General features: G+C 36.9%; 2 protein-coding genes and 1 pseudogene across 2 annotated transcripts in view; all 3 read left to right on the top strand.

The window, feature by feature from the left end:
• The window catches only part of Hormad1 (HORMA domain containing 1), a 30,082-nt gene that overhangs the window by 2,158 nt on the left and 3,292 nt on the right, over nt 1-24,632 (top strand). Inside the window, exons 3-14 of the mRNA XM_032897734.1 lie at nt 524-668; nt 4,137-4,200; nt 5,009-5,045; nt 8,841-8,861; nt 9,343-9,369; nt 13,624-13,691; nt 14,352-14,503; nt 15,890-16,137; nt 17,883-17,949; nt 18,032-18,108; nt 19,733-19,816; nt 24,550-24,621. Coding sequence (XP_032753625.1) covers nt 524-668; nt 4,137-4,200; nt 5,009-5,045; nt 8,841-8,861; nt 9,343-9,369; nt 13,624-13,691; nt 14,352-14,503; nt 15,890-16,137; nt 17,883-17,949; nt 18,032-18,108; nt 19,733-19,816; nt 24,550-24,621 — 1,062 coding nt within the window. The remainder of the gene's footprint in view (nt 1-523; nt 669-4,136; nt 4,201-5,008; nt 5,046-8,840; nt 8,862-9,342; nt 9,370-13,623; nt 13,692-14,351; nt 14,504-15,889; nt 16,138-17,882; nt 17,950-18,031; nt 18,109-19,732; nt 19,817-24,549; nt 24,622-24,632) is intronic.
• LOC116896547 lies at nt 8,214-8,487 on the top strand (annotated as a pseudogene).
• Nucleotides 23,449-23,961, top strand: LOC116896546 (40S ribosomal protein S20-like). Its single transcript, XM_032897735.1, has one exon. The coding sequence runs from the start codon at nt 23,558-23,560 to the stop codon at nt 23,915-23,917; it is 360 nt and encodes a 119-aa protein (XP_032753626.1). The 5' UTR covers nt 23,449-23,557; the 3' UTR covers nt 23,918-23,961.

The raw sequence follows: 24,632 nt of genomic DNA, 5'->3' as shown, positions 1-24,632 counted from the left end.
TTTGCTTGCACATATGTCTGTGTACTATGGGAACAATGCTGTCAGATCCCCAGGAACTAAAGTAAAATTCTGTTAGTCACTGTATGGGTGCCAGGAATGAATCTTGAGTCCTCAAGAACAGGCAATGCTCTTGACTGATGACTAGCCCCCAAGTGCATTTTCTCTTGGTTTTCTGTATGTTTTTTGAGATGGTTTCTCCAAGTAGCCCTGACAGTCCTGGTACTTGCTCTGTAGACCAGGCTGGCCTCAAACTCAGAGATCCAACTGCCTCTGCCTCCTAAGTGCTAGGAATAAAGGAGCTCACCACTGTGCCCTGAAATCTCAAGGACTCTTCTACTCGTATGTTGTTAACCCTGAACACACTCCAGCACCTTATAATTTGCAGTGACTTTCTGGGAATGATGATTTTGGATAATTATTTGGGAAAGTACTGTGCTTATGCAAAACTAGACTCTGTTGTTCAGCTCATGCAAGCTTTGTTTTCAATAAATGTCACAATGTTTTCATTTCCCTTGAATGTTAGAGTGCATTGGTATTTCCTAATAAGATATCAACCGAGCAGCAGTCTTTGATGTTTGTGAAGAGGCTCCTGGCTGTTTCAGTATCCTGCATTACCTATTTGAGAGGAATATTTCCAGAACGTGCTTATGGGACAAGATATCTGGATGGTAATTTATAATATTTAGAACCTTCTTGGTTTTTTACTTAGAAAATGTAATTTCTGATAGTTTTATTGACGTAATCTACATATCCTGCTAATTCACCAAAGTATATAGTGACATAGCATTATGCAATTACCATCATAATTTTAGAAAATTTCACCACTATCCCCTCAAAACACATGCACAATAAATCATTCTCCTCTCCAACCTTCCTAAGATTAGGAACTACTTTCTGTCTCAGTGAATATACCTATTCTGGATATTTTTCATGAAAGGAATCATGCAGTATGTTCTTTCTGACTTATTTCACTTACCATAATGCTGTAGCATGGATTAATAATTGATTCCTTTCCAGTGTGAGTAATATTCAATTGTATGGCCATACAAATCAACTTAAGTTGTTTCCTTTTTGTGCTCTTAATGTATAAAGCCACATTCATATGCAGGTTGGGTTGTTTGTTTTTTTGAGGGAGCAAACCTAGGAACATATACATACTAGAAATGTGCTCTTTTGTTGAGCTTCGTCTTCGGCACTTAAACATGTTTTTAGGTATATAAAATACTTTCAAAACCATTTAGTTGTAATTTTTCTCTCAATTCTGCAAGTGTAGTAACTTTACATAACACTAGTCCTCTAACAGTGAAGTAAACAGATTTAAGTGTTGCTTAAAACTATTGTACTGGTTCCATATGTGTTTATGCAGTTTTAAAGAAGCAAAATATAGCCAGGAATGGTGTTTTAGTTTGTGTTTCATTACTGTGCAGAGACATCATGACTATGACAATCTTTTTTTTTTTTTATTTTTTTTTTTTTTTTTTTTGGATAGTTTTTTTTTTTTTTTTTTGGGAGCTGGGAACCGAACCCAGGGCCTTGTGCGTGCTAGGCAAGCGCTCTACCGCTGAGCTAAATTCCCAACCGACTATGACAATCTTATAATGGAAAAATTTAGTTGGGTCTGGCTTATAGTTCAGAAGTTTAGTCCATTATCATCATGGTGGGAAACATGCCAGCATGCAGGCAAACATGGTGCTGGAGAGGTAGCTGAGAGTTCTACCTCTTGATCTGACACGAGCAGGAGACCATGTGCCACACTGGGCATAGCTTAAGCATAGGAGACCACAAAGCCCACCCTCACAGTGACATACTTCCTCCCACAAGGCCACACCTCCTAATAATGCCACTTCTGTGACCAAGCATTCAAACTCGTGAGTCTATAGGGGCCATTATTATTCAAACCACTACATGTGGTACCACACATCTATTGCCCTAGCATTTGAGAGGTAAAGTTAGAAACATTAAGAGTTCAAGATCATTCTCCGCTTCATAGCAAGTTGGAGGCCTGCCCTGAGATTCTTGAATCCTTACAGGAAGGTTTTTTGTTTTTTGTTTTTTTTTTTCTCAGAGCTGAGGACCGAACCGAGGGCCTTGCGCTTGCTAGGCAAGCGCTCTACCACTGAGCTAAATCCCCAACCCGAGATTCTTGAATCCTATGTCAAAAAGTCCTAAGCTAGGTTCGGTGGCCCATATCTTTAATTTCAGTACTTAGGAAGCAAAGGCAGACGAATCTCTTAAGTTTGAAGTCAGCTTGTTCTACATATGGAGTTCTAGGGTAGCCAGGGCTACAAAATAAAACAACAACAACAACAACAACAATAACAACAAAAACTTCCCAAAAGGAAGTAAAAACACATACAGTTTATACTGCAGTAATTCTTTTCTTTGCATATAAATGGTATGTGCTTATAAGTTTGTTCCAACTATATGCTAGACAATATGCCAACCACTATGTTTTGAATACTATCATCAATTTATATACTAAATGTTCTAGTTAGGGTTACTAATGCTATGATGAAACACCATGACCAAAAGCAAGTCGAGGAGGAAAGGGGTTATTTGGGTTACATTTCCATATCGTAGTTCATCACTAAAGGAAGGCAGGTCAAGAATTCAAGCAGGGGGGGCTGGGGATTTAGCTCAGTGGTAGAGCGCTTACCTAGGAAGTGCAAGGCCCTGGGTTCGGCCCCCAGCTCCGAAAAAAAAAAAAAGAACCAAAAAAAAAAAAAAAATTCAAGCAGGGCCAGAACCCGAAGGCAGGAACTAATACTCAGGCCATGGACAAGTACTGCTTACTGGCTTGCTACTTATGGCTTGCTGCTCCTGTTTTCCTATAGTACCCAGGACCACTAGACCCAGGGTGGCCCCACCCACAATCACTAATTAAGAAAATGTCTTACAGTGGGATCTTATGGAGTCATTTTCTCAGTTAAGGTTCCCTTCTTTTAGATAACTCTAACTTGTGTCAAACTAGCAAACATACTACAGTCTTATGAAATAGCTATTACCCCCGTTTATGAACTAAAGAATCTGAGATAGAGTGATGCTCTCAGTCCTTTTCAACGTGTTACATGTTGTGCCTCTGCAGAGTCCTTATCTTTGTGAGTCAACTTTTGGTGTAGTTACAAAAATATTTCAGTAGAATAAGAGTTCATAGCAAACATTCTAAGACTGTTAGAAAATTATTATATGAAAAAATTATATCCAAATTTTCTTAATTTTTTTTATTTGGTTGTTTTACCTGCATGCATGTATCTATATCTTGTGTGTGCCTGGTGCTCTTGGAGACCAGAAAGTGCATCAGATCCCCTGGAACCAGAGTTACTGTCAACTGCACTGAATGCTGGGAATCTAACTTAGGTCCTCTGGGAGATTAGACAGTACTCTTAATACTGCACTATTCTGCCCCACCTCTTTTTTTTTTTTTCAGACAAAGTATTAAGTAGTCCAGGCTGGCCTTGTACTAGTTTTATAGCTGAGGCTGGTCTCAAACTCTGGGTTTCCACTGTCTCTCTTCTGAGGGCTAAGATTATAGGCATGTACCACTACACCCAATTTACTTGGTGCTCAGGATTCAGCCTAGAACTTTGTAAATGTTAGCAAGCACTTACCAACTAAGCCACAGAAATAGGGAAATTCCTACCTATCAATGTAAATTCTTACTCACTATCATGACATTTTATAGTAAAGAGTACCAATTATTTGGAAGCTGCCACTATTAATATGCCTATAATGGAGCCAGGTGGGTGGTACATTCTTGTGTGATCCCAATATTAGATAAGACAGGGGAATTATGTGTTTAAAACCAACCTGGACTACACAGTGAGACTCTGTGTCAAAAATAATATACCTCTAGTTCACAGCTAAAGAAAATATAATTTAAAATTTGCAGTTGAGACTGACAAGATGGCTCAGCTGTTAAAGGCACTTGCAATCAAACCTGATGATCTGAGTTGACTCCCCATAACCCACATAGTAGAAGGAGAGAGCCAGCTCCCAAAAGTCTCTGACTGCCACATGTATGTGTTATGATACATGGTATACCCACACACATACACATAGAACACAAAGCAAATAAATATAATTAATTAAATCAACTATTTATAAGTACTTATATAGTTATTTCATTTTTCATTAAGATCTCTGTGTCAAAATTCTGAAAGAAGATAAAAACTGTCCAGGTTCTTCACAGCTAGTTAAGTGGTAAGTAAAAAAGTAGCTAAAGGCAGAAGATTACTATTTTTCTAATCATACTTTTTGTACACTGGATACTTTTCAGTACATAACCAGATTTTAGTGATTAACCCTTTAGCCCTGGGTACCATGTTTTTAGGTCTTTGGATTTGTGTATTTTTTAAATTTCATGCTCTATGTAAATAGATTTCATTTTTATTATAACTTTACAAATAGCTATCAGATATTTTATAGTTCCCCTTCTGTCCTCCCATCTCCATATTTCTACTTCATTGTTATTGTTTTTCTTTTTTATTTTTGAGACAAGGTTTTATTGTGTAGCCCTGTCTGTCCTGAAACTCATTCTGTAGATCAGGGTGGCCTTGAACTCACAGAGAGTTCTGTCTGTCTCTGCCTCCTGAGTGCAGGTGATTAAAGCCTTGCACCACCACTGCCTGGATGGCTTTTCTTTTTTAAAGTTTTTAAAAATTGTTTAAATTTATGTGCCTTTTTGTATATAAGTATATCATGTGTGCAGAAGAGCAGAGGAAAGTATAAGACCCACAACTGTAGTTACAGGCAGTTGTGACCTGTCTTGTGGGTGCTGGGACAGAAACCCAAGGCTTTTACAAGAGCAGTAAGCACTGTTAACCACTGTATCATCTCTCCAGCCTATTTCTTTGTTTTATTTTGTTTAGTTTTAAGGTAGTTAATAAGAAAGATGTTTTAATTTAATTATTAGTTTTATTTTCTAAAGATAAATATATAGATTTATGAAAAGAACTATTTTCTGAAAATGAATTAAATATAAAAGAATGTTTGGCTTTTTTTTTTTTAGGATGCTAGGATGCTATGATGCTCTACAGAAGAAATATGTAAGTTTTTTACATCTCTTCTTTCCCTCCCTATAAATACAATAGGAGTTATTATGTACTAAGACAGTAATTTAAACTAACTTTGTATAGACCAATCTAAATTACTAAAATATGTGAACATGTGGTATACCCACACACATACACATAGAACACAAAGCAAATAAATATAATTAATTAAATCAACTATTTATAAGTACTTTATACTTATTTTATTTTATTTATTTATTTATTTATTTATTTTTTGGAGCTGGGGACCGAACCCAGGGCCTTGCTCTTGCTAGGCAAGCGCTCTAATCCCCAACCCCTTTATACTTATTTTTATTAGGACTTTTTTTTAAAGATTTTAAAGGTTTATTTTTGTTTATATGAATACATGTATACATGTGTGTGCACATATCTTATGATGTCTATGAAGGCCAGAAAAGAGTATTGGATCTCATGGAGGTACAAGTAGCTGTAGCCACCCAATATGAGTACTGGAAACCAAACTTTGCTCTGCAAGAACAGCTAGTACTCTTAACTGCTCTTAACCAGCCCCACATTTGAATATTTTATTTATTTTTGAGATAGGATCTCACTCTGTAGTTCTGGTTGGCCTGGAATTTGCTATGTACCAAATTACTGGCCTTGAAGTCAATAGAGACCAGCCTATCTCTGCCTCCCCACTGCTAGTATTAAAGGCATGGGTTACCATGCCTGGCTGTATTTGAATATTTTAAAGTCTAATCTTTAATTCATTTAAGCTAATGCAATTAATAGTAAACAAATTCTGCCAAGCTAGGTTCAACAAATTAGCTAGCACTCAGTTATAAATATTAATAACACATATTATAAAAATGAATTTAAATGTTTTAAAACATTGTATTTGTTTTGCATGTATTCTTCAACCATGCTTAAACTAGTAGTTTGTTCTGGTTTTATGGGTTTTTAAAGACAGTTTATTGTATCCCAGACTGGCATGCATTAACTACGTAGTTGAAAACAGCTGTGAATTTTTGATCCTCTGGTCTCTACTTCCCAAGTTCTAGGTTTATATGCATGTACCATCATGGCTAGCAATAAGTAATAATTATCATTATCAAGTGAAACAGGGTCTTACAGTGTTTCCCTGGCCTTGAACTTAAAGAGATCTGCATGCTTCTGCCTCCAGAGTGCTAAGATTATGCACCACCATACCTAATCTGTAAATTATTTCTTTTTTTTAAAGATGTATTTATTTATTTTATGTATGTGAGTACACTGTAGCTTCAGACACACCAGAAGAGGGCATCAGATCTCATTACAGATAGTTGTGAGCCACCATGTGGTTGCTGGGAGTTGAATTCAGGGACCTCTGGAAGAGCAGTCAGTGCTCTTAACGGCTGAGCCATCTCTCCAACCCCTGTAAATTATTTCTTAATTATAATCTAAAAATAAGTTTCCTTGGGCTGAGGCTGTAGATCAGTGGCAGAGTACTTATCTAACATGTACAAAGGCCCTTAATTCAGTTCTCAGCACAGCAAAATAAATTTTCCCATGTAGTTAAAGTTAAATTGACACAAATTCTGAAACAGTTAAATTTTTGTTTCAGGTTTTGAGTCAGGGTCTTTGTGCCATAGCTAGCCTGAACTCATAGAGCCTAGGCTGGTTGGAAATCATGTCAGTATGTGAAAATACTGAAGTTTTGTGGGATTGATTGATTGTTTCTTTGTTTTTTCAAGAAACACAGGGTTTCTCTGTGTAGCTCCAACTGTCCTGGAACTCACTTTCTAGACCAGGCTAGTCTCAGAGCTCCACCTACCTCTGCTTCTTGAGTTTTGGGATCAAAAGGCATGTGCCACCACTACCCAGCAAAAGTGAAATTTTAATTAGGATTTTACAATATACTACAAGTCTTTTTTATATAGTATCATTTTATGCTGTATATACAGAGGAGTCCAGTTCTAAAATTGTGAAGATGAATTCTTATTACCAGTCTTTTAACTTTCCCACTATGATAGTAAATATAGAATACCACATACATTCTGGCACACAGGAGCACTGGTAAGCTAGCATTGTTAACAAAACCATTTGATTCCTGTACTGTGAAGGTAGAGGCAGGTGGATATCTGAGTTCAAGGCCAAACTGGTCTACAGAATGTGTTGCAGAAGAGCCAGGGTTACACAGAGAAACCCTGTCTTGAAAAACAACAGCAACAAAAAGAAGTAAATACTTTTTTTTTTTTTTTTTTGGTTCTTTTTTTCGGAGCTGGGGACCGAACCCAGGGCCTTGCGTTTCCTAGGCAAGCGCTCTACCACTGAGCTAAATCCCCAACCCCGTAAATACTTTCTAATAGTGTTAAATGCCTGAAAATTTTAGGAAAGCTATAGGGAAATGGAAATTACTTTATTATTCTTTCTTTTTTTTTTTAAGACTTATTTATTTTATGTATATGACTAAACTGTCTTCAGACACACCAGAAGAGGGCATCAGATCTCAGATCTCATTACAGATGGTTATGAGTCACCATGTGGTTGCTGTGAATTGAACTCAGGACCTCTGGAAGGGCAGTCAGTGCTCTTAATCATTGAGCCATCTCTCTAGCCCTATTTATTTCTTTTTTGAGCCAGGGTCTCACTTTGTAGTTATGACAGCCTGAAACTTACTATATAAACCAGGCTAGCCTCAAGTTCACAAAGATCTTCCTGTCTCTGTCTCTTGAGTGCTGGGATTAAAGTGTGTGTCACCACACCTTGTAACTGGCAGTATTACTGTATTTGATTAAAAACTGGCAGTATTACTGTATTTGATTAAAACAGAGAAATAAAATGCTGACGTGAATTTCAGCCATCAGAAAGCCAAGCAGAAAGAAATTATATATGAAGAATAGATATGAAGTATATTTTCCACAATGTTAACTTGTTTTTAGAAATAAATGTTGAATGCTGGATGTACTAGTATAGACCTTTAATTCCAGCACGCAGGAGACAAAAGCAGGTTAATCTCTTTAAGTTCAAAGCCAACCTGGACTACACAGCAAGTTCCAGGACAGCCAAGGCTACTTAATGCAAGACTCTGAAAAAGCACCACCCTCATCCCACTCAAAAAAATAAGAAAAGAAAGAAATATTTAGGGAAGTTGCTGACAGGTGCTCGAAAGCAAGCACCTCTTCTCAGAGACCTGGAGTGGCCACTTGCCGAACCATCACCATGCCTCTGGCTAGAGATCTACTACGACTTTCCTTGGAAGAGAAAAAGAAAAAAACATAAGAAGAAGCAACTGGTTCAGAGCCCAAATTCTTACTTCATGGATGTGAAATGTCCAGGTTGCTACAAGATTACTACAGTTTTCAGTCATGCTCAGACAGTGGTTCTTTGTGTGGGTTGTTCAACTGTGTTGTGCCAGCCCACAGGAGGAAAAGCCAGGCTCACAGAAGGCTGTTCATTCAGAAGAAAGCAACATTAATCAAAATATACAAGTTCCTGAATTTGTGTTTTTCACAGAAAGCCTTATCAACTTCAATTACTCTATCAAGATTATTGTTTGATTTTATAAAGTCTACAACAATGATCTATTTTGGTATCAGTTTTTCAATAAAGTTTTAATTATGGACAAAAAAAGAAAGAAATATTTAAAAGATAGAATAAAAATTCTTATCTGGGGATGGGGGCACATCAAAGATTGAAGTCAAGGTCTTGCATATGCTAAGTGGCTGCTATACTGCTGAGTTATACTCTCAAGCCTCTAAACTAGTAGTACAAAGAATTTTTATGATACATCATGAAAATGCATTTCATAGAATAAGATTAAGATTTTTGTTCTCTGTTGTATTTCAGCTAAGGATGATCATTCTAGCCGTAAGTACTTCAAAATTGTGTTTTTTAAAAGATTTATTACTTATAAGTACAGTGTAGCAGTCTTCAGACACACCAGAAGAGGGCATCAGATCTCATTACAGATGGTTGTGAGCCACCATGTGGTTTCTGGGATTTGAACTCAGGACCTCAGGAAGAGCAGTCAGTGCTCTTAATTGCTGAGCCATCTCTCCCGTCCCTAAATTGTATTTTTTTTTCTTCTTTTTTCTTTTTTTTTTTTTCCGGAGCTGGAAATTGTATTTTTTAACACTGTCAAATTTTTCCTTCATAAAATGACACTGAAACTATCAGATGATTTATGTCACTTTATTCAATCAGCTGATGTATCCTATAGGGAGAAAGAAGTAAACTTTATTGGAAAGATCATTTTGGTTTTTTGTTTTGTTTCACTGAATCAACTTAATACTTGTACAATTTTGTCCAAAGTATAGACTTTACTTAATTGTAATTCATTTTTACATAGGTATATACCAATCCAGAAGATCCTCAGGTAAGTGTGCTTGAGTTAGAAATGTTAGAAATGTAATGCTTCTAATATCTAAACACAAACTCTTTTAATAGTTTATGCTTTTGTGAGGACTGTTCTCCCCCCCCACCCCCCGACAGGATTTCTCTACATATCCCTGGCTGCCCTGGAACTAACTCTGTAGACCAGGCTGGCCTTGCACTCATAGAGATTCATCTGCCTCTTCCTCCCAGTGCTGAGATCAAAGGTATGTGCCACCACTGTCTGGCATGTTTTTGTATTTTAATCAGTACACTTACATATTTTTTTCATGTTTGAATCTTGTAAAACTTCTGAGGTGAGGCTTGTTTAGTGTTTAGTTTATATTTTGAAAGATAAATATACTTACTACGAGAGATTTTTGTGATTGATTTTAGCCCGCAAATCTAATAAACTTTTAGAAATAACCTATGTTGCCTGACATCTGACTCCATACAGTATTCTTTTTATGTTGAAACAAGGTCAACCTACATAAGTTAGGATAGCCTTGAACTTGCAATGTAACTGAAGATGACCTTGAACTTCTGATCCTCACACCCGCAATCTTTGTCCTGGTATTTACAGGTAGGTGCTACCTAGCCTGGTTTCCTGTATTCTAGGGAAGCCCTCTACCACTGAGCTACAAACTTGGCACCTTCCTCTTTTTTTTTTTTTTTTTTTTTTTTTTAGACCGGTTTCCCCATGTAGCCTTCTCTAGCTGTCCTGGAACTGGCCCTGTAAAACAGGCTGGCCTCAAACAGAGATCTTTCTGCCTTGGCCTCTGCCTCTGGAGTGCCACCAACACCTATTTCCACCTTCCCTATCTTTATCAAAGACAGAGACGACTTTCATAGCATAGACTGCCCTGAAACCCAGCCTGAAGCCCAGGCTGCACTTAAATTCACAGTGATACTCTTGCCTCCACCTCTTTGGGCAAGAAGGTACCACTCTGAATTTTGGAGGTTTCTGTATTTTTATTGTTTTATTAGGGGTTGAACCTAGGGCCTAGAACATAGTAGGCCAGCTCTCTACCACAAACTACATTCCCTAACCTTTGGGAAAACTTGTGTACTTATTATATAACAGGCTTAATTCTTTGGGCTTTATTGGCATTACCCTTCATTTATCCATCATAACCTAATTATCACCCCTTACAGATTAAGAATGTGGGGTTTTTATCTGAAGTGCATATACACAAAGTCTGTGCACACAAATTGGGTTTCTGTTCTCTCACTCTCCTTTTGAGAGAGGTTCTTTCAGTGAATTGGAATCTAGGCTGTTAGTCAGCAAGTTCCAGTGGTCCTCCTGTCCTGCTCCCTCACAGTCCTGCTCCCTCACAATGTTACACTCAGCAGTTCTTGAAATTTGGATTCTATCACTCATGCTTGTATACCAAGCTCTTTTACCAGCTAAGCCATTTCTCTGGATTCAATATTTCTTACCTAAGGTTGTATGGCAGATGAGACAAAACCAGAATTTAAACTAGGAAAACCAGCTCACCATGTGGGAATTTTAACCATTAAAATGTAATGTTTGACTTAGTCATGGAAGATTATTTGAATTGATCAGGGCTTAGGATGTGGCTCATCTGGTAGAAAGCTTGTCTAACCTATACAAAACCCTTAGTAAACTACATATAGTGGCATACACCTGAAATCCCAGAACTTGGGAATTGTCTGACAAGAGGATCAGAAGTTCAAGGTTATCCACTATATAAAGAGATTGAAACCAGACTATAATATCTAAAATGCTGTTGTAAATAAATGAAACATTTTATTTTATTTTATTTTATTTTATTTATTTTGGAGCTGGGGACCGAACCCAGGGCCTTGCGCTTGCTAGGCAAGTGCTCTACCACTGAGCCAAATCCCCAACCCCTTTAAAAAATGTGTAGCCCAGGCTGGCCTCGAACTCGTGATCCTCCTGCCTCTGCCCGCTTCAGCAAATCCTACCGGCGTGCACCACCACAACCGGCGAAACATTTTAAAAGGAAAGTTTATCTTCTATTCTTGAGTGTGTACTGACATGCAAAGAAAACAAAATATCCCCCACCCTTAGCTGAGGCATTATTGGGAATTAATGGTTGCTGAGGAAAGGAAAGTCCTTTTTCCTAAGTGGAATAACCATTGGTAAGTTGCCCATGATTCATTAACATAATACCCATGTGCATGCAAGTGGCCCTAATTAAACACAATGGATTTTATAAGCCAAATATTCCAAGGTTGAGAAGGGCTATGTGTCTTTTCTTTGAAACTCTTGCCAAGTAATGCTTAATATATATCCATAATGAGAAAGCAGATCATTTGAGGCAAAGACTATGATTAAGTTATTATTCAGAAAATATTCGTTACTGGATTGTTCTTTTTTTTTCTTGAGATAGGGCCTCTATATGTAGCCCTGCTTTGCAGAACTTACTATGTACACTAGGCTGACCTCGAACTCATAAAGATCTGCCTGCCTCTGCCTCATTACTGTGTTTTTATAGCTATGCATTTTCTTCATTAGTAAGTAAATACCCTTACTGTGCACTAATTGTACTTATTAAATATTTATTGTATGCTAACAACTTTGTTAAAGGCTATTTGATAATAATTTTTAATTAATAAAATGGGTACTAGCTTAAATGGTTTGCATGTGATTATAGTATAGCCAGAATTTAAAACCTCCTGGATTTGGTAGCACAGTCCTCATACCTTTGATCCCAGCAGTCAGGAGGCAGAGGGAGTCATATTTCTGTGAGTTTAAAGCTAGCCTGGTGTACTAATCCACTTCCAGGCTAGTCAGGGCTACATACTGAGACCCTGTCTTTAAAGTGTTTTTTTAAAATATGTTCTTGCTGGATATAGTGGTGGTACTTGGCTGTTATCATCGATTTTTGGAGGTGGAGCCAAGAGGAACTAGAGTTCAAAGTCAATCCTTGGCTACACAGTGAGTTTTAAGCAAACCTAGACTCATGACAAAATAATAATGATGAAAATAATAATAACAAAAAATCTTCCTTAGTAATTACCTTACTTTCTTTTCTATTACAGACACTTGGTAATTTATGCAGAAAAGATTTATTTTATGATTCTGGAGGCTAGGGTCTAAGGTTATGAATTTATTTCTTCTAACTGCAGAGGTTAGAAGTTGAAAATCTAGGGGTAAACAAAATTTAGTAATGGCCTTCTTTGTTTTTCTCTCTCTCACACACATACACACATTTACTGGAATAGAGACATATACAAAAATATTTTTTATAAGGAACACGTACCATATTTGACCCACTTCTGTGATAACTGAGTTAATTTATGAGGGCAAGTTCACCTAAATGCAGTGATTCTCAACCTGTGAGTCTCAACCCCCTTTGGCATGGGGTGTTGGGTGGGGATGTCAAACTACCCTTTCACTTGGGTCACCTAAGACCATTGGAAAACACAGATATTTATATTACAGTTTCTAACAGTAGCAAAATTACAGTTATGAAGTAGCAATGAAAGTAGGTTTATGGTTACTGGTCACCACAACATGAGGAACTGTATTAAAGGGTCCCAGCATTAGGAAGGTTGAGAGTCACTGCCTTAATGTAATTGCTTCTTTAAGATCACATTCCTTTCCTCTAAATAGTCAATTGTAATCTAAATGTGTCAACTCAAAACATCAACTTTTGTATTTGCTTGTCCTGCCTAGTGGACTCATTTAGGTTAATAATAAAAATACTATAGATTTGCTGGGTGTCTACCCAGTGTGGTCTTTTTGCTTTGGTTTAGCACTAGTTGATCAAAATGGTTTCAACTGCTTTTCTGATAAAACAAGCATCCTAGATACTGTGCAACATCAGTGTCATCAAGAATTGTGACTTTAAAAAAAAAAGAATTGTGACTTCAGTGAAAACAGTCATAATTTTTAACTACTAGGGAAAAAAACACATTCTTAAAATTGTTGCACTAGGGACTTAAGTTTCCAGTACATAAACTTTTCAGGCAGTTCAGCCCTTACCCACTCTGCTGAGGTTTTGTTCTTCCCCTACTTAACCTACACTGAAGTGTTTCTCCTCTCCCATTTAGTATCTATTAGTCATTGCAGTGAATCAGGGACTCTCTCCACAACTGAAGTCCCAAATCCCAAACATTGAGCATTAACTATGAGCACTTGAAACTCCAGTGGGCCAGTAGGAAGTTAACATAGGAGAAAACTACTGACTGAATGTTTGCAAGCAATGTGTACATTTAGCAGTCCAAACTATACATCAGTTCATAACTGCATTGTTTTCTATTTAAGACAATTTCAGAATGTTACCAGTTTAAATTCAAGTACACCAAAAATGGACCAATCATGGACTTTATAAGGTATTGTTCTATAGTTTTCTTTTTATATTATCAATTACCACTTATTATAATTCTATTTAGCTAGGCTTCGAGGTTATTTCTGAAATTTTTCAAACTCTCCCCATTAGCAACTTGATTTCACAAAATGGAGTAATGGAATATGAGGTTGATGTGGCTGAGACATATATCAAACATTGTTCATCCCCTGTGTTAATTTGGCTGATCTGGCAGTGTAGCTCAGTGCTCCCTTCCTTTATCCCCCCTCCCAGTGGTTTACTCCCAGTGTTTTACACTCAATTGAAGATAGTGGAGGACTATTCTTCATTCAGGGTTTGAAACCCCAGACAAGCTCTCAAAATGGAGCAAGGCTTAGAATGCCACAAGACAAGACTATGTGCTAATTATATACTATTTACAAAAAGTACTTCAGTGGTTAGAAATATATTTTAAATCTATCATTCCTTTCCTTTAAACATTGTATAAAGTGAATATTTTACTTATGTGAAACATTTAACTTATAATACTGATGTTAATAGTGAATTTTTATAATAGGGACATTAAAATATTTCGTGATAATTTTCAACCTAGTAACTATTTTTAAAAGAATAATCTCAAATTGTTAAAATGTGAAATAATGTTAGAAGTCACAAATCTTATGAAAGAAATTGATTTATTTTCTAGCAAAAATCAAAACAATAAATCTAGTACAACATCTGCTGACACCAAGAAAGCAAGTATTCTCCTCATTCGGAAGATTTATGTCCTAATGCAAAATCTAGGGCCATTACCTAATGATGTTTGTCTGACCATGAAACTTTTTTACTACGATGAAGGTACCATTTGTTGCAGTATGTCTTGTTTTAATTTTATTTCAAAAATTGGTTTCTATTTTTAATGTTTTGGCACCTAAATTGTTACAGAGTCTTTGAAATTAGAAAACTTGCATTTAATATATGTATTTGAAAAAGGAACATTGGGATCTGGCGAGCTCACTCATGATAAGAGCATTTGCTGTTCTTATAGAGGACTAGAGTTTGGTTCTCAGCACCTATTGTGTTGGATGACAGAAATGCCTATAACTCCATGTCCAGGGTGATCCAATATCCTCTTCTGGCCTTCCCAAGCACCTGCATTCATGTGGACAAAGACAGGCAGACAAACAGACAGCTAGACAGACAGACAGACACTGAATAAAAATAAATATTTGAAAAAAGTATTTGCATTTAAGTATCTAAAATGCATCTCTTATCCAGTTGTGTTTTAATATTAAAGCTATTTTACATCAACTCTTCATAATTTTGTTATGGAAAAAAGAAAATATAAGTGTACAATGTTTCCTTCATGTATATATAATGAATAAACACCTCATAACTTTAAAAAAAAAAACAACAATTTTGGTTCTGTGGTGGTTAAAAAAAGAAAACCATAACGATTTTGTTTCTGTGGTGCTGGAGCTTGAACTTAAAGCTTGGTGTATACTGGGCAAGCATTCTATGAAGCTGTATCTCTCACCTCAAAATTTAATATTTTAATTTATAAATTATGGGGGCTGGAGAGATGGCTCAGCGGTTAAGAGCACTGACTGCTCTTCCAGAGGTCCTGAGTTCAATTCCCAGCAACCACATGGGCTCACAACCATCTATAACAGATTCTGGTGTATCTGATATTCATATATACTAAATAAATAAAATTTAAAAAAGATTTTTAATTTATAAATTATATAACTAGAAAATATTTTGAGAATAGCTTGCACAAATATTCAAGATTATATATTTCATCATAGCTGTAGCAAAACTAGGAACAAAGTATAAACAAGTAGAGTATTTTCCTTAGAGATTTGTAAGTAAATTATGTTGTAACTATATAAAAAATATAATGTGAACTATTAAAATTACAGAGGGGCTACAGCAGAGCTCTTGTTACTGTCAACCCCTTACACTTGCAGAGTACTAAAAAAGAAGAGCTAGCTTGACCTTCCTGCATTTTTAAGGATATTCAGAATATGTATTTCCTAAAACATACAAACATGAAAAATTCCTTTTATATGCATAATATAATTTCAGTATAAGGAATTCAAATTAAGGAATGAGGACTGTGACAGGAGGAGCATCTCTATTTCAGTTTAGGTTCTTCCTCTGAAATCAGTCTTGTTGTGTTTTTATGAGTAGTTCAGCTTCTTCAGTTCTATAAACAGTATAGTTTATATTCCTTTTTTGCAGTTACACCCCCAGATTACCAGCCACCAGGTTTTAAGGATGGTGATTGTGAAGGAGTAATATTTGATGGGGACCCTACATACTTAAATGTGGGAGAAGTCCCAACACCTTTTCACACCTTCAGATTAAAAGTGACCACTGAGAAGGAACGAATGGAAAATATTGATTCAGCCATACTAACACCAAAAGATTCAAAAATACCATTTCAAAAAATTCTAATGGACAAAGATGATGTAGAAGATGAAAATCATGTAAGTGTGAATGTATTTGAAGAGTTGTAAAATACAGTAGTAGCAAACGTTGATTGTGAGGACTTTGATAGATTTTAATGTTTCTAGAAATACTGTTGTAAAATCATTACGTTGGAAGAACTTAATTTTATTTTGAGACTGGATCAAATGGCTGGCTATACAGTGGATCGAACTCTTGATTGCTAGGCCTGTGCTTTGAGCATTTTACCTGCTGTATCATCTCACAGGCTCTTGTTTTTAAAAGATAGCTTAGCCCGCTATTAACTGAGGCTATTGTGAAGGCCCTGGGTTCGGTCCCCAGCTCCAAAAAAAAAAACAAAAAAACAAAAAACTGAGGCTATTGTGGAACTTCTGGTCCTCCTGCCTTCACCTCCTGTGTGTTGGGATTGTAGGTATGAACCACCATGCCAACAGGGTTTTTGTAGCATTCTTCAAAATATTTCAATCTCAGGCTGAAAGAAATGATTCTATGGGTAAGGTTTTCGTTGCACAAACATGAATATGTGTGTGATCAGCTTTTCAGAACCCATGTAAAAACTTCATATGATTGTGCAGATCTGTAATCCTTACACTAGGAGAGTCAGGGCTAGAAATAGGAGGACTCCAGGAACTTGCTGATCAAAACACTAAGCTTCAGGTTCAGTCAATGATAGATTTTGTCTCAAAAATACATAAATAAGTCTGGCATGGTGGTGTGCACCTTTAAATCCTGACACTCAGGAGGCAGGGGCAATCATAACTGTGAGATCAAGGTCAGCCTGGACTATATAGTAAGTTCCAGATCAGCCAAGGAAACAGTGAAACCCTGTCTCATAAACAGTTAAAGAATGATATAAGATATCAACCTGCATCAACTTCTGGCCTCTTTTTTTTTTTTTTAAAGATTTATTTCTTATATATAAGTACACTGTAGCTGTCTTCAGACACACCAGAAGAGGGCATCAGATCTCATTACAGATGGCTGTGAGCCACCATGTGGTTGCTGGGATTTGAACTCAGAACCTCTGGAAGAGCAGTCAGTGCTCTTAACCACTAAGCCATCTCTCCAGCCCAACTTCTGGCCTCTAAACCCTTATTCCTACACATGTGCATACATGCATTTATATAAATGCATACACAATTCGGTCCCCAGCTCCGAAAAAAAAGAAAAAAAAATGCATACACAAAATAAAATTTGAGTTTCTCTTATACATGCCACAAAAGGAACAATAATTTAGACCTTAAACCAGTTGTTTCTACCATACCATAAGTTCATCTTCCAGTGACTTTCTGAAAAGTTGACATATTCAGTTATATGCATAGCTGTGTAAGCCTACTTAATTCAATGTTCTCAAACAATACAATCTAAGGACTTAGAATAAGCACATAATTTTGAAAAATATGCTTTTTTTGTTACCCTTAAAACAACCCTAAAAAGTAAAGAGTTTATATTTTGTTTGCATAAATAGTCTTGTGGGCTGGGCATGGTTGTACATGCCTTTAGTTAATCTCAGCACTAGGAGCAGAGGTAGACAAATGTGAGACCGGCCTTGCCTACAAAGCAAGTTCCAGAATAGCCAAAGCTATTATACAGAGAAACATCTGCCTCCAAAAAAAAGCGTTGTGGTAGTAATTCTAGCACCATTTGTATTTCTAGCAAGCTTAAGATAGTTGTGTTTACATTTGCATAAAACACATGTATTCATTAATATTACTACTGTTTCCATTTATTGTTAAAGTATGTTCAATTTTTCACATTTATATAGAATAATTTTGATATTAAAACTAAAATGAACGAACAGAATGAAAACTCTGGAACTTCTGAAATCAAAGGTAAGAAGCTACCAAAAATGTTTATTAACTATTAATTCAATTTCATACCATTTAACTATCTTCTCTTCTCTTCTTTTTACAGAACCAAATTTAGATTGTAAGGAAGAAGAAATTATGCAATTCAAAAAGAACCAAAGTTCTTCAATTTCTCAGTGTCAGGTATAAACTTGGTCGTTCCATCTGGCTTTCGATGTCATTTTGTTTGTTTTACTTTACTTGTTTGTTTGAGACAAGTTCTTACAATGTACCCCTATTTAGCCTGGAACTCATATAATGGAAACTGGCCTCAAAGTTGAAGCCGTGTTTCTACCTCTTTGTGAGTGCTGGAATTACAGATGTGAATCATTACATCAGGCCTTAAATTATTTTTAGATTTGTTTACTATTTGTGTTTGAGTGTGTGTGTGTGTGTGTGTGTGTGTGTGTGTGTGTGTGTGTGTGTGTTGCTCTTAGAGGCTAGAAGAGCACATCAGATCCCCTGGGACTAGAGTTAGATCCTGTTGTAAGCCACCATGTAAGTGCAAGGAACTCTGGTCCTCTGTAAGAGTAGCCAGTGCTCTTTACCATTGAGCCATCTGTCTAGCACATGCTCTAACTTTAATTTAAAGATGGTTGCTTATATACTTATTTTATTATTCCTCAGATTTTCTTAGGTGTTATTGAATAAAAGTAGATATTTAAATAAATTATTATAGATAAAATTACTATATATTAAAAAGTTTTTTATTATATCACTGTGAGCTTGTTTAATAATGCTTGTAGAAGGCTAGTGTGATAGCTCAGCAGGGCTAAGGTCTTACTACCAAACCTGATGACCTCAGGCTGGTTCCTAGGACTTATATGATGGAAGGAGAACACCAATTCCTTCAAGATGTCCTCTAATCTCTAATATGCACAGTGGTATACATGCTTCTCTCCCCAATAAATGAATGTTAAAAAAAAGGAATGTTTATTGAGTCTAAGAAACTTCAGAGCTAAATAAAATCTTACATATTTTTTGTTTGTTTGAGAGGTCAAAAGAGAGTCCTATTATGTAACCTTAGCTAGGTTCTTAGCTAGCGTAGAACTCACTAGATGAGACTGATCCCAAATTTATGGCAGTCCTCCTTCTTTTTTTTTTTTTTTTTTTTTTTTTGTTTTTTTTTTCGGAGCTGGGGACCGAACCCCGGGCCTTGCCCTTCCTAGGCAAGCGCCCTACCACTGAGCCAAATCCCCCACCCCAGCAGTCCTCCTTCTTAACTGCCGCTTGAGTGCTGAGATTAAACGTGTGAGCCACTACATCAAGAACAAACTAAAATTTATGTGGTTAATATTTTGGACCCCACTTATTATGAGTTTTATTATGGTATGTGTCTTAGTCAGGGTTTCTATCCCTGCACAAAACATCATGGCCAAGAAGCAAGTTGGGGAGGAAGGGGTTTATTCAGCTTACACTTCCACATTGCTGTTCATCACCAAAGGAAGTCAGGACTGGCACTCACACAGGTCGAGAAGCAGGAGCTGATACAGAGGCCATGGAGGGATGTTACTTACTGGCTTGCTTCACCTGGCTTGCTCAGCTTGCTCTCTTATAGAACCCCAAACTACCAGCCCAGGGACAGCATCATTCACAATGGGCTGGGTCCTGCCCCCTTGATCACTAGTTGAGAAAATGCCTTAGATCTGGGTCTCGTGGAGGCATTTCCTCAACTGAGGCGCCTTTCTTTCTCTGTGATAACTCCAGCTTGTGTCAAGTTGACACACAAAACCAGCCATTACAAAGTTTTGTGAAATGTCTTTTCTAGGTTGAACAGTTAATCAGTAAAACATCTGAACTTGATGTGTCTGAAAGCAAAACAAGAAGTGGAAAAATCTTTCAGTGTAAAATGGTAAATAATTTTGTAACTACCTCTTCATTTATGTGTGGGTGTGTGTGTGATTTCGAGACAACCCCCCTCTCTCTTCTCCCTCTTCCTCTACCCACTTTCCCCCCTCTTCCCCCTCTCCCCTTTCCCCTTACTTACATATATATATATATATACACACACACACACACACACACACACACACACACACACACACACACACACACACACACACATATATACTCACTATGTCACTATGTAGGCCAGGCTGGATCTCACAGAGATCTGCCTCCCACTGCATCCTGAGTGCTAAAGTTAAATTCACTCACCACTATGCTTCCCTATTTTCCAGCATTTCTTTTTAATGATTTTTTTATGTGCATTGGTGTTTTGCCTTAATGTATGTCTTGGTGAGATGTTAGGTCCTCTGGAGTTACAGTTGTGAGCTGCCATGTAGGTGCTGGAAGAGCAGCCAAGGCTCTTAAACAGTTGATCCATCTCTCCAACCCAATATTTTCAAGAATTTCTTAAATAGCTGTTGTATGTCAGGCACATGCTGGGAAACAGACAGATAGAATACACACATTTAGATAGATAGATAGATAGATAGATAGATAGATAGATAGATAGATAGATAGATAGACAGACAGACAGACCGACCAGAGTGTTTTAGATCCTAACTAAACATGTGGTAACTGGATGGAAACCCTGATATAAGGTCATTATAGAAGTCTTAGGGGTTGGGGATTTAGCTCAGTGGTAGAGCGCTTGCTAGGGCCCTGGGTTCGGTCCCCAGCTCCGAAAAAAAGAAGAAAAAAAAAAAAGAAGTCTTAATAGATTATATGGGGGTGCAAAGGAAAGAATGGAAATTTTAGTTAAGATACTTTGGAATGAAGAATCTGAAAAGTTCTGAGAAATATTATCTAGACTCCTAAGTATATTTTCTAGAATACCAGAAAATTCCCATGTTTTATTTTGGAAATCAATTATCTTGGCATTATGAATTGATTTTTGTAGATATCTTGCATAAAATAAATAAGCAAAAAAAAACAGTTACCTAACTAATTTTACTAAATACAAGTTATATTTGATTTGATTTTTCAAGAAAAGCTCTCAGGTGACCCAAACTGGTATTGAAGTCACTATGTAGCTGAGGATGGCCTTAAATTCTTGCTCCTTCCATTTCTGCCTTCAGTGTACAGTGTCTATAGCTGCATACTCCATGCCTGGCTCATATTTTATTTTGGACCTTTAAGATACTCTTAAAGACTCAGAAATGAGGAAGAAATTTCTATCAAATACATGCAAAGCTAGGGAGTGAGAGCTTACTTTGTCAGTGCTATGCTAAGACAGCTTTCTAGGTCTTACTCAGTGAAATCATAATGGCATTAGGAATATTCAAGCATGGAAATTAACAAATGCCTAAGGATTTCTCCCATGGAACTGACTGTAAAATATCTCCCAGAATACCTGTAAAACATCTCTTGAGTAACAGTTGTAATACTGCCTTGTTTATGTGTCCTTCCCCACATTCTCAGTAGGAAATTAAAACTAGCAAAAGACAAAATTCAAAGCTAGTATGCTGAAAGCAAGAAACAAGGACATATAAGTGGGGTGTAGTGGTGCACACCTGTTATCCCAGCACTTGAGAAGTGGATGTAGAAGATAGCTATGAATTTGAGGCCAACTTGGACTACATGGTAAATTGCTGGCCAGCATGAGCTACAGGGTAAAACTCTGCTAAGATGGGTGGGAGAGGGAGGAGATACACAAATTTAAAATGTCAAGAATTATTACTTGTAGCAGCAAAATGTTCTCTCTAGCTAGCTTCAACTTATGATAAGTATCTTCCACTCTTTTTAAAGAGAGGCAGTATTCAAAATAATTTTTAAGCCCAATGTAGCTTTGCATACCTGTAATCCCACCTCTTAGAAGGCTGAGGCCAAAAGACTGCCCCAATTTAAAGGGAGCCTAGTCTCCATCCTAAGACCCTGTCTCAAAAAAAAATGAATAAATCATTTTTTGGAGACAAAATCTTACTAGGTAGCTTTGAAGGCCTCTATGTAGACCAGACTGCTTTCAACCTCACCAAAGATCCACCTGCCTCTCTTTACTTTCTTTTCTTTGCGGGAAGGGGATTTGATAGTCTATTTTATTCATTATTCTTTATTTATATTCTTTATATTCATGCTGCATTTTCAGAAAAACCTACAATTAGTGTGGGAAGCATAGAAGCTCCTTGGGGAAAGGTTAAAAAAAGAAAGAAAAAAGAAGAAAGAAGGAGCAAAATAAATAGAGGGGGAGAACAAGAAAAGGAAAGAAAGAAAAAGCCTCTGTTTGCTTAGTACCAGGATTAAAAGTGTGCACCACCATGCCTGCCAATAAAATTATTTATAAAAAAATTTCCTTGTAATGTACCACTAAGATGCTTTGAGAATATACTAATGCTATGCATATTTTTAATTTTTAAAATTTCATTTATACATCTATGTGTGTGGATACACATGAGCCATGGCAGCATGCATGTAGAAGTTAGGGGAGGAGTTATGGTATTCAATCCTTTCCACCATGTGAGTGCTAGAAATCAAACACTAGATGTCATGCTTGGTGGCAAGAACTTTTAACCAATGAGTCATCTTGCTTGCCCAAGTTGGAAACTTTTGATATTAACTCTTACAAAGAGTATTTCTGATGTTACAAATTAAAACATAATTATGGCTTTAGAAGGGCAAGAAATAAAAATGCTCAATAATATTGAGGATATTTGAGATTGCTCAGTGGTTAAGAGTTGTTTGCTGTTCATCTAGAGGACCTGAGTTCAGTTCCCAACAACCATGCATGGCTTATAACTGTCTGATACCTGCACACACACAGTATACACATAAACACACGAATAAAAATTTTAAATTAAATTTTTTTTTTTTGGTTCTTTTTTTCAGAGCTGGGGACCGAACCCAGGGCCTTGCGCTTCCTAGGCAAGCGCTCTACCACTGAGCTAAATCCCCAACCCCTTAAATTAAATTTTAAAAAAGATTTCAGCTATTCCCTATTGGGAATCCAGGGCATTACAGACGCAAGACACTGAGCCATGCCTCCAACTGAAAAGACAATTTCAAGCCTAAAAAAAAAGATGCATCAGGATGGTGCCAGACACCTGTGATCTCAGCACTCAGGGAACACAGGCAAAAAGATTATACATGTTCACAGCCTGGCTACATGTCAAGTTTGTGTCTATATAGTGAGACACTGTCTTAAAAATTGTTTTGACCTCACTGTGTTCTTTGAATATGTATTTTTCCTTTAAATTTCTGCCTTTAATTCTTTTGTTCCAAAGATTGTGCTTTTTTTGGTTTTGTTTTTCAATTTTTGTTTTTGTTTGGAGGGGGTGTTGTTTTGGGGTTTTTTGTTGTTGTTGTTTTTATTTTTGCTTTTTTTAAAACTGTGGTTAAAAAAAAAAGATAGTGCATTTCCAAAAAAAAATCAATTTGAAAAACTTCTGTTAAATAATGTCAAGCAAAAAATACCCTTTTGAGAATAGTAATATAATAATTTTCTACATTCTAATATTTAATAACTATGTATTAATCGCTATCATCAAGAAGTAAAAAATGTCTTAGGAACAGATAATTGGACAAAAATATTATAGTCATGCCTTTCCGAGACCTGTGGTGCGTGCTGTGGAGCCTTGTCAAGTCTGCTCTGTCCTGACTCACCGCTGTTCGCTCCTGCTGAGGAACAAGTCGGTCAGGAAGCTACGCCTCAGCCATGGCATTTAAAGATACCGGGAAGACTCCCGTGGAGCCCGAAGTGGCGATTCACCGGATTCGAATCACGCTCACCAGCCGCAACGTGAAGTCGCTGGAAAAGGTTTGTGCGGACTTGATCAGAGGCGCAAAGGAGAAGAATCTGAAAGTGAAAGGACCAGTGCGCATGCCTACCAAGACACTGAGAATCACTACCAGAAAAACCCCTTGCGGTGAAGGTTCCAAGACGTGGGATCGTTTCCAGAAGAGAATCCACAAGCGACTCATTGACTTACACAGTCCTTCAGAGATTGTTAAGCAGATTACTTCCATCAGTATTGAGCCTGGAGTGGAGGTTGAAGTCACCATTGCAGATGCCTAAGTCAACTGTTTAAATAAATTGACTTACTTGTTAAAAAAAAAAAATTATAGTCATACAGTAGAATTATTCAGCCATAAAATGAATAAAACATCAATATACATTACAAGAACTAATTGAAAGAAGCCAAACCACAGAGACCATATACCATGATTCTGTTTCTATGAAAGTCAGAATTTGAGGCTGGATGTGGTGGCATATATGCCTTTAGTCCCAGTACTAGGGAGACAGAAGCAGGCAGATCTCTTGAGTTTCAGGACAGCCAGGACTATCCTGAAGACAGAGAGACTCCATCTTAAATACAAAGAAACAGTGTCAGATTTTAGAAAATGATTCAAACAAAAATATTGGGAATGGCAGGAGATTGGGGGATAGGAGAGCAATGGCTGAAGATGGGCCTTCTATAGGGCTTCCAGAGTGATGAAAGTAGTCTCATACTGAGCATAGCAATAAGCTATAAAACTCTGAATACACTTAAAATTACTAATAGGTATATTTAAAATAGGTAAATTATATATCATCTGAATTAATGTGTCAATGTAACTTTTTAATTTCATATAGTAGCCTGAGGCTGGAAATTCAACTTGCCCATTCTTTGAGAAATAATTAAATAGTAATTTTTTATCTTTATGAAGGTAAATGGAAATCAACAAGGACAAATTTCTAAAGAAAATCGGAAGAGAAGTCTTCGTCAATCTGGAAAAACAGTAAGTCTAAT

Source organism: Rattus rattus, chromosome 3 (assembly GCF_011064425.1).
Source record: "Rattus rattus isolate New Zealand chromosome 3, Rrattus_CSIRO_v1, whole genome shotgun sequence".
Classification (NCBI taxonomy): Eukaryota; Metazoa; Chordata; class Mammalia; order Rodentia; family Muridae; genus Rattus; species Rattus rattus.
This window is presented reverse-complemented; position numbering and strand designations above follow the sequence as displayed.

Excerpts from the sequence above, each read along its gene's own strand:
- LOC116896546 (XM_032897735.1), top strand. The coding sequence starts at position 23,558 with ATGGCATTTAAAGATACCGGGAAGACTCCCGTGGAGCCCGAAGTGGCG.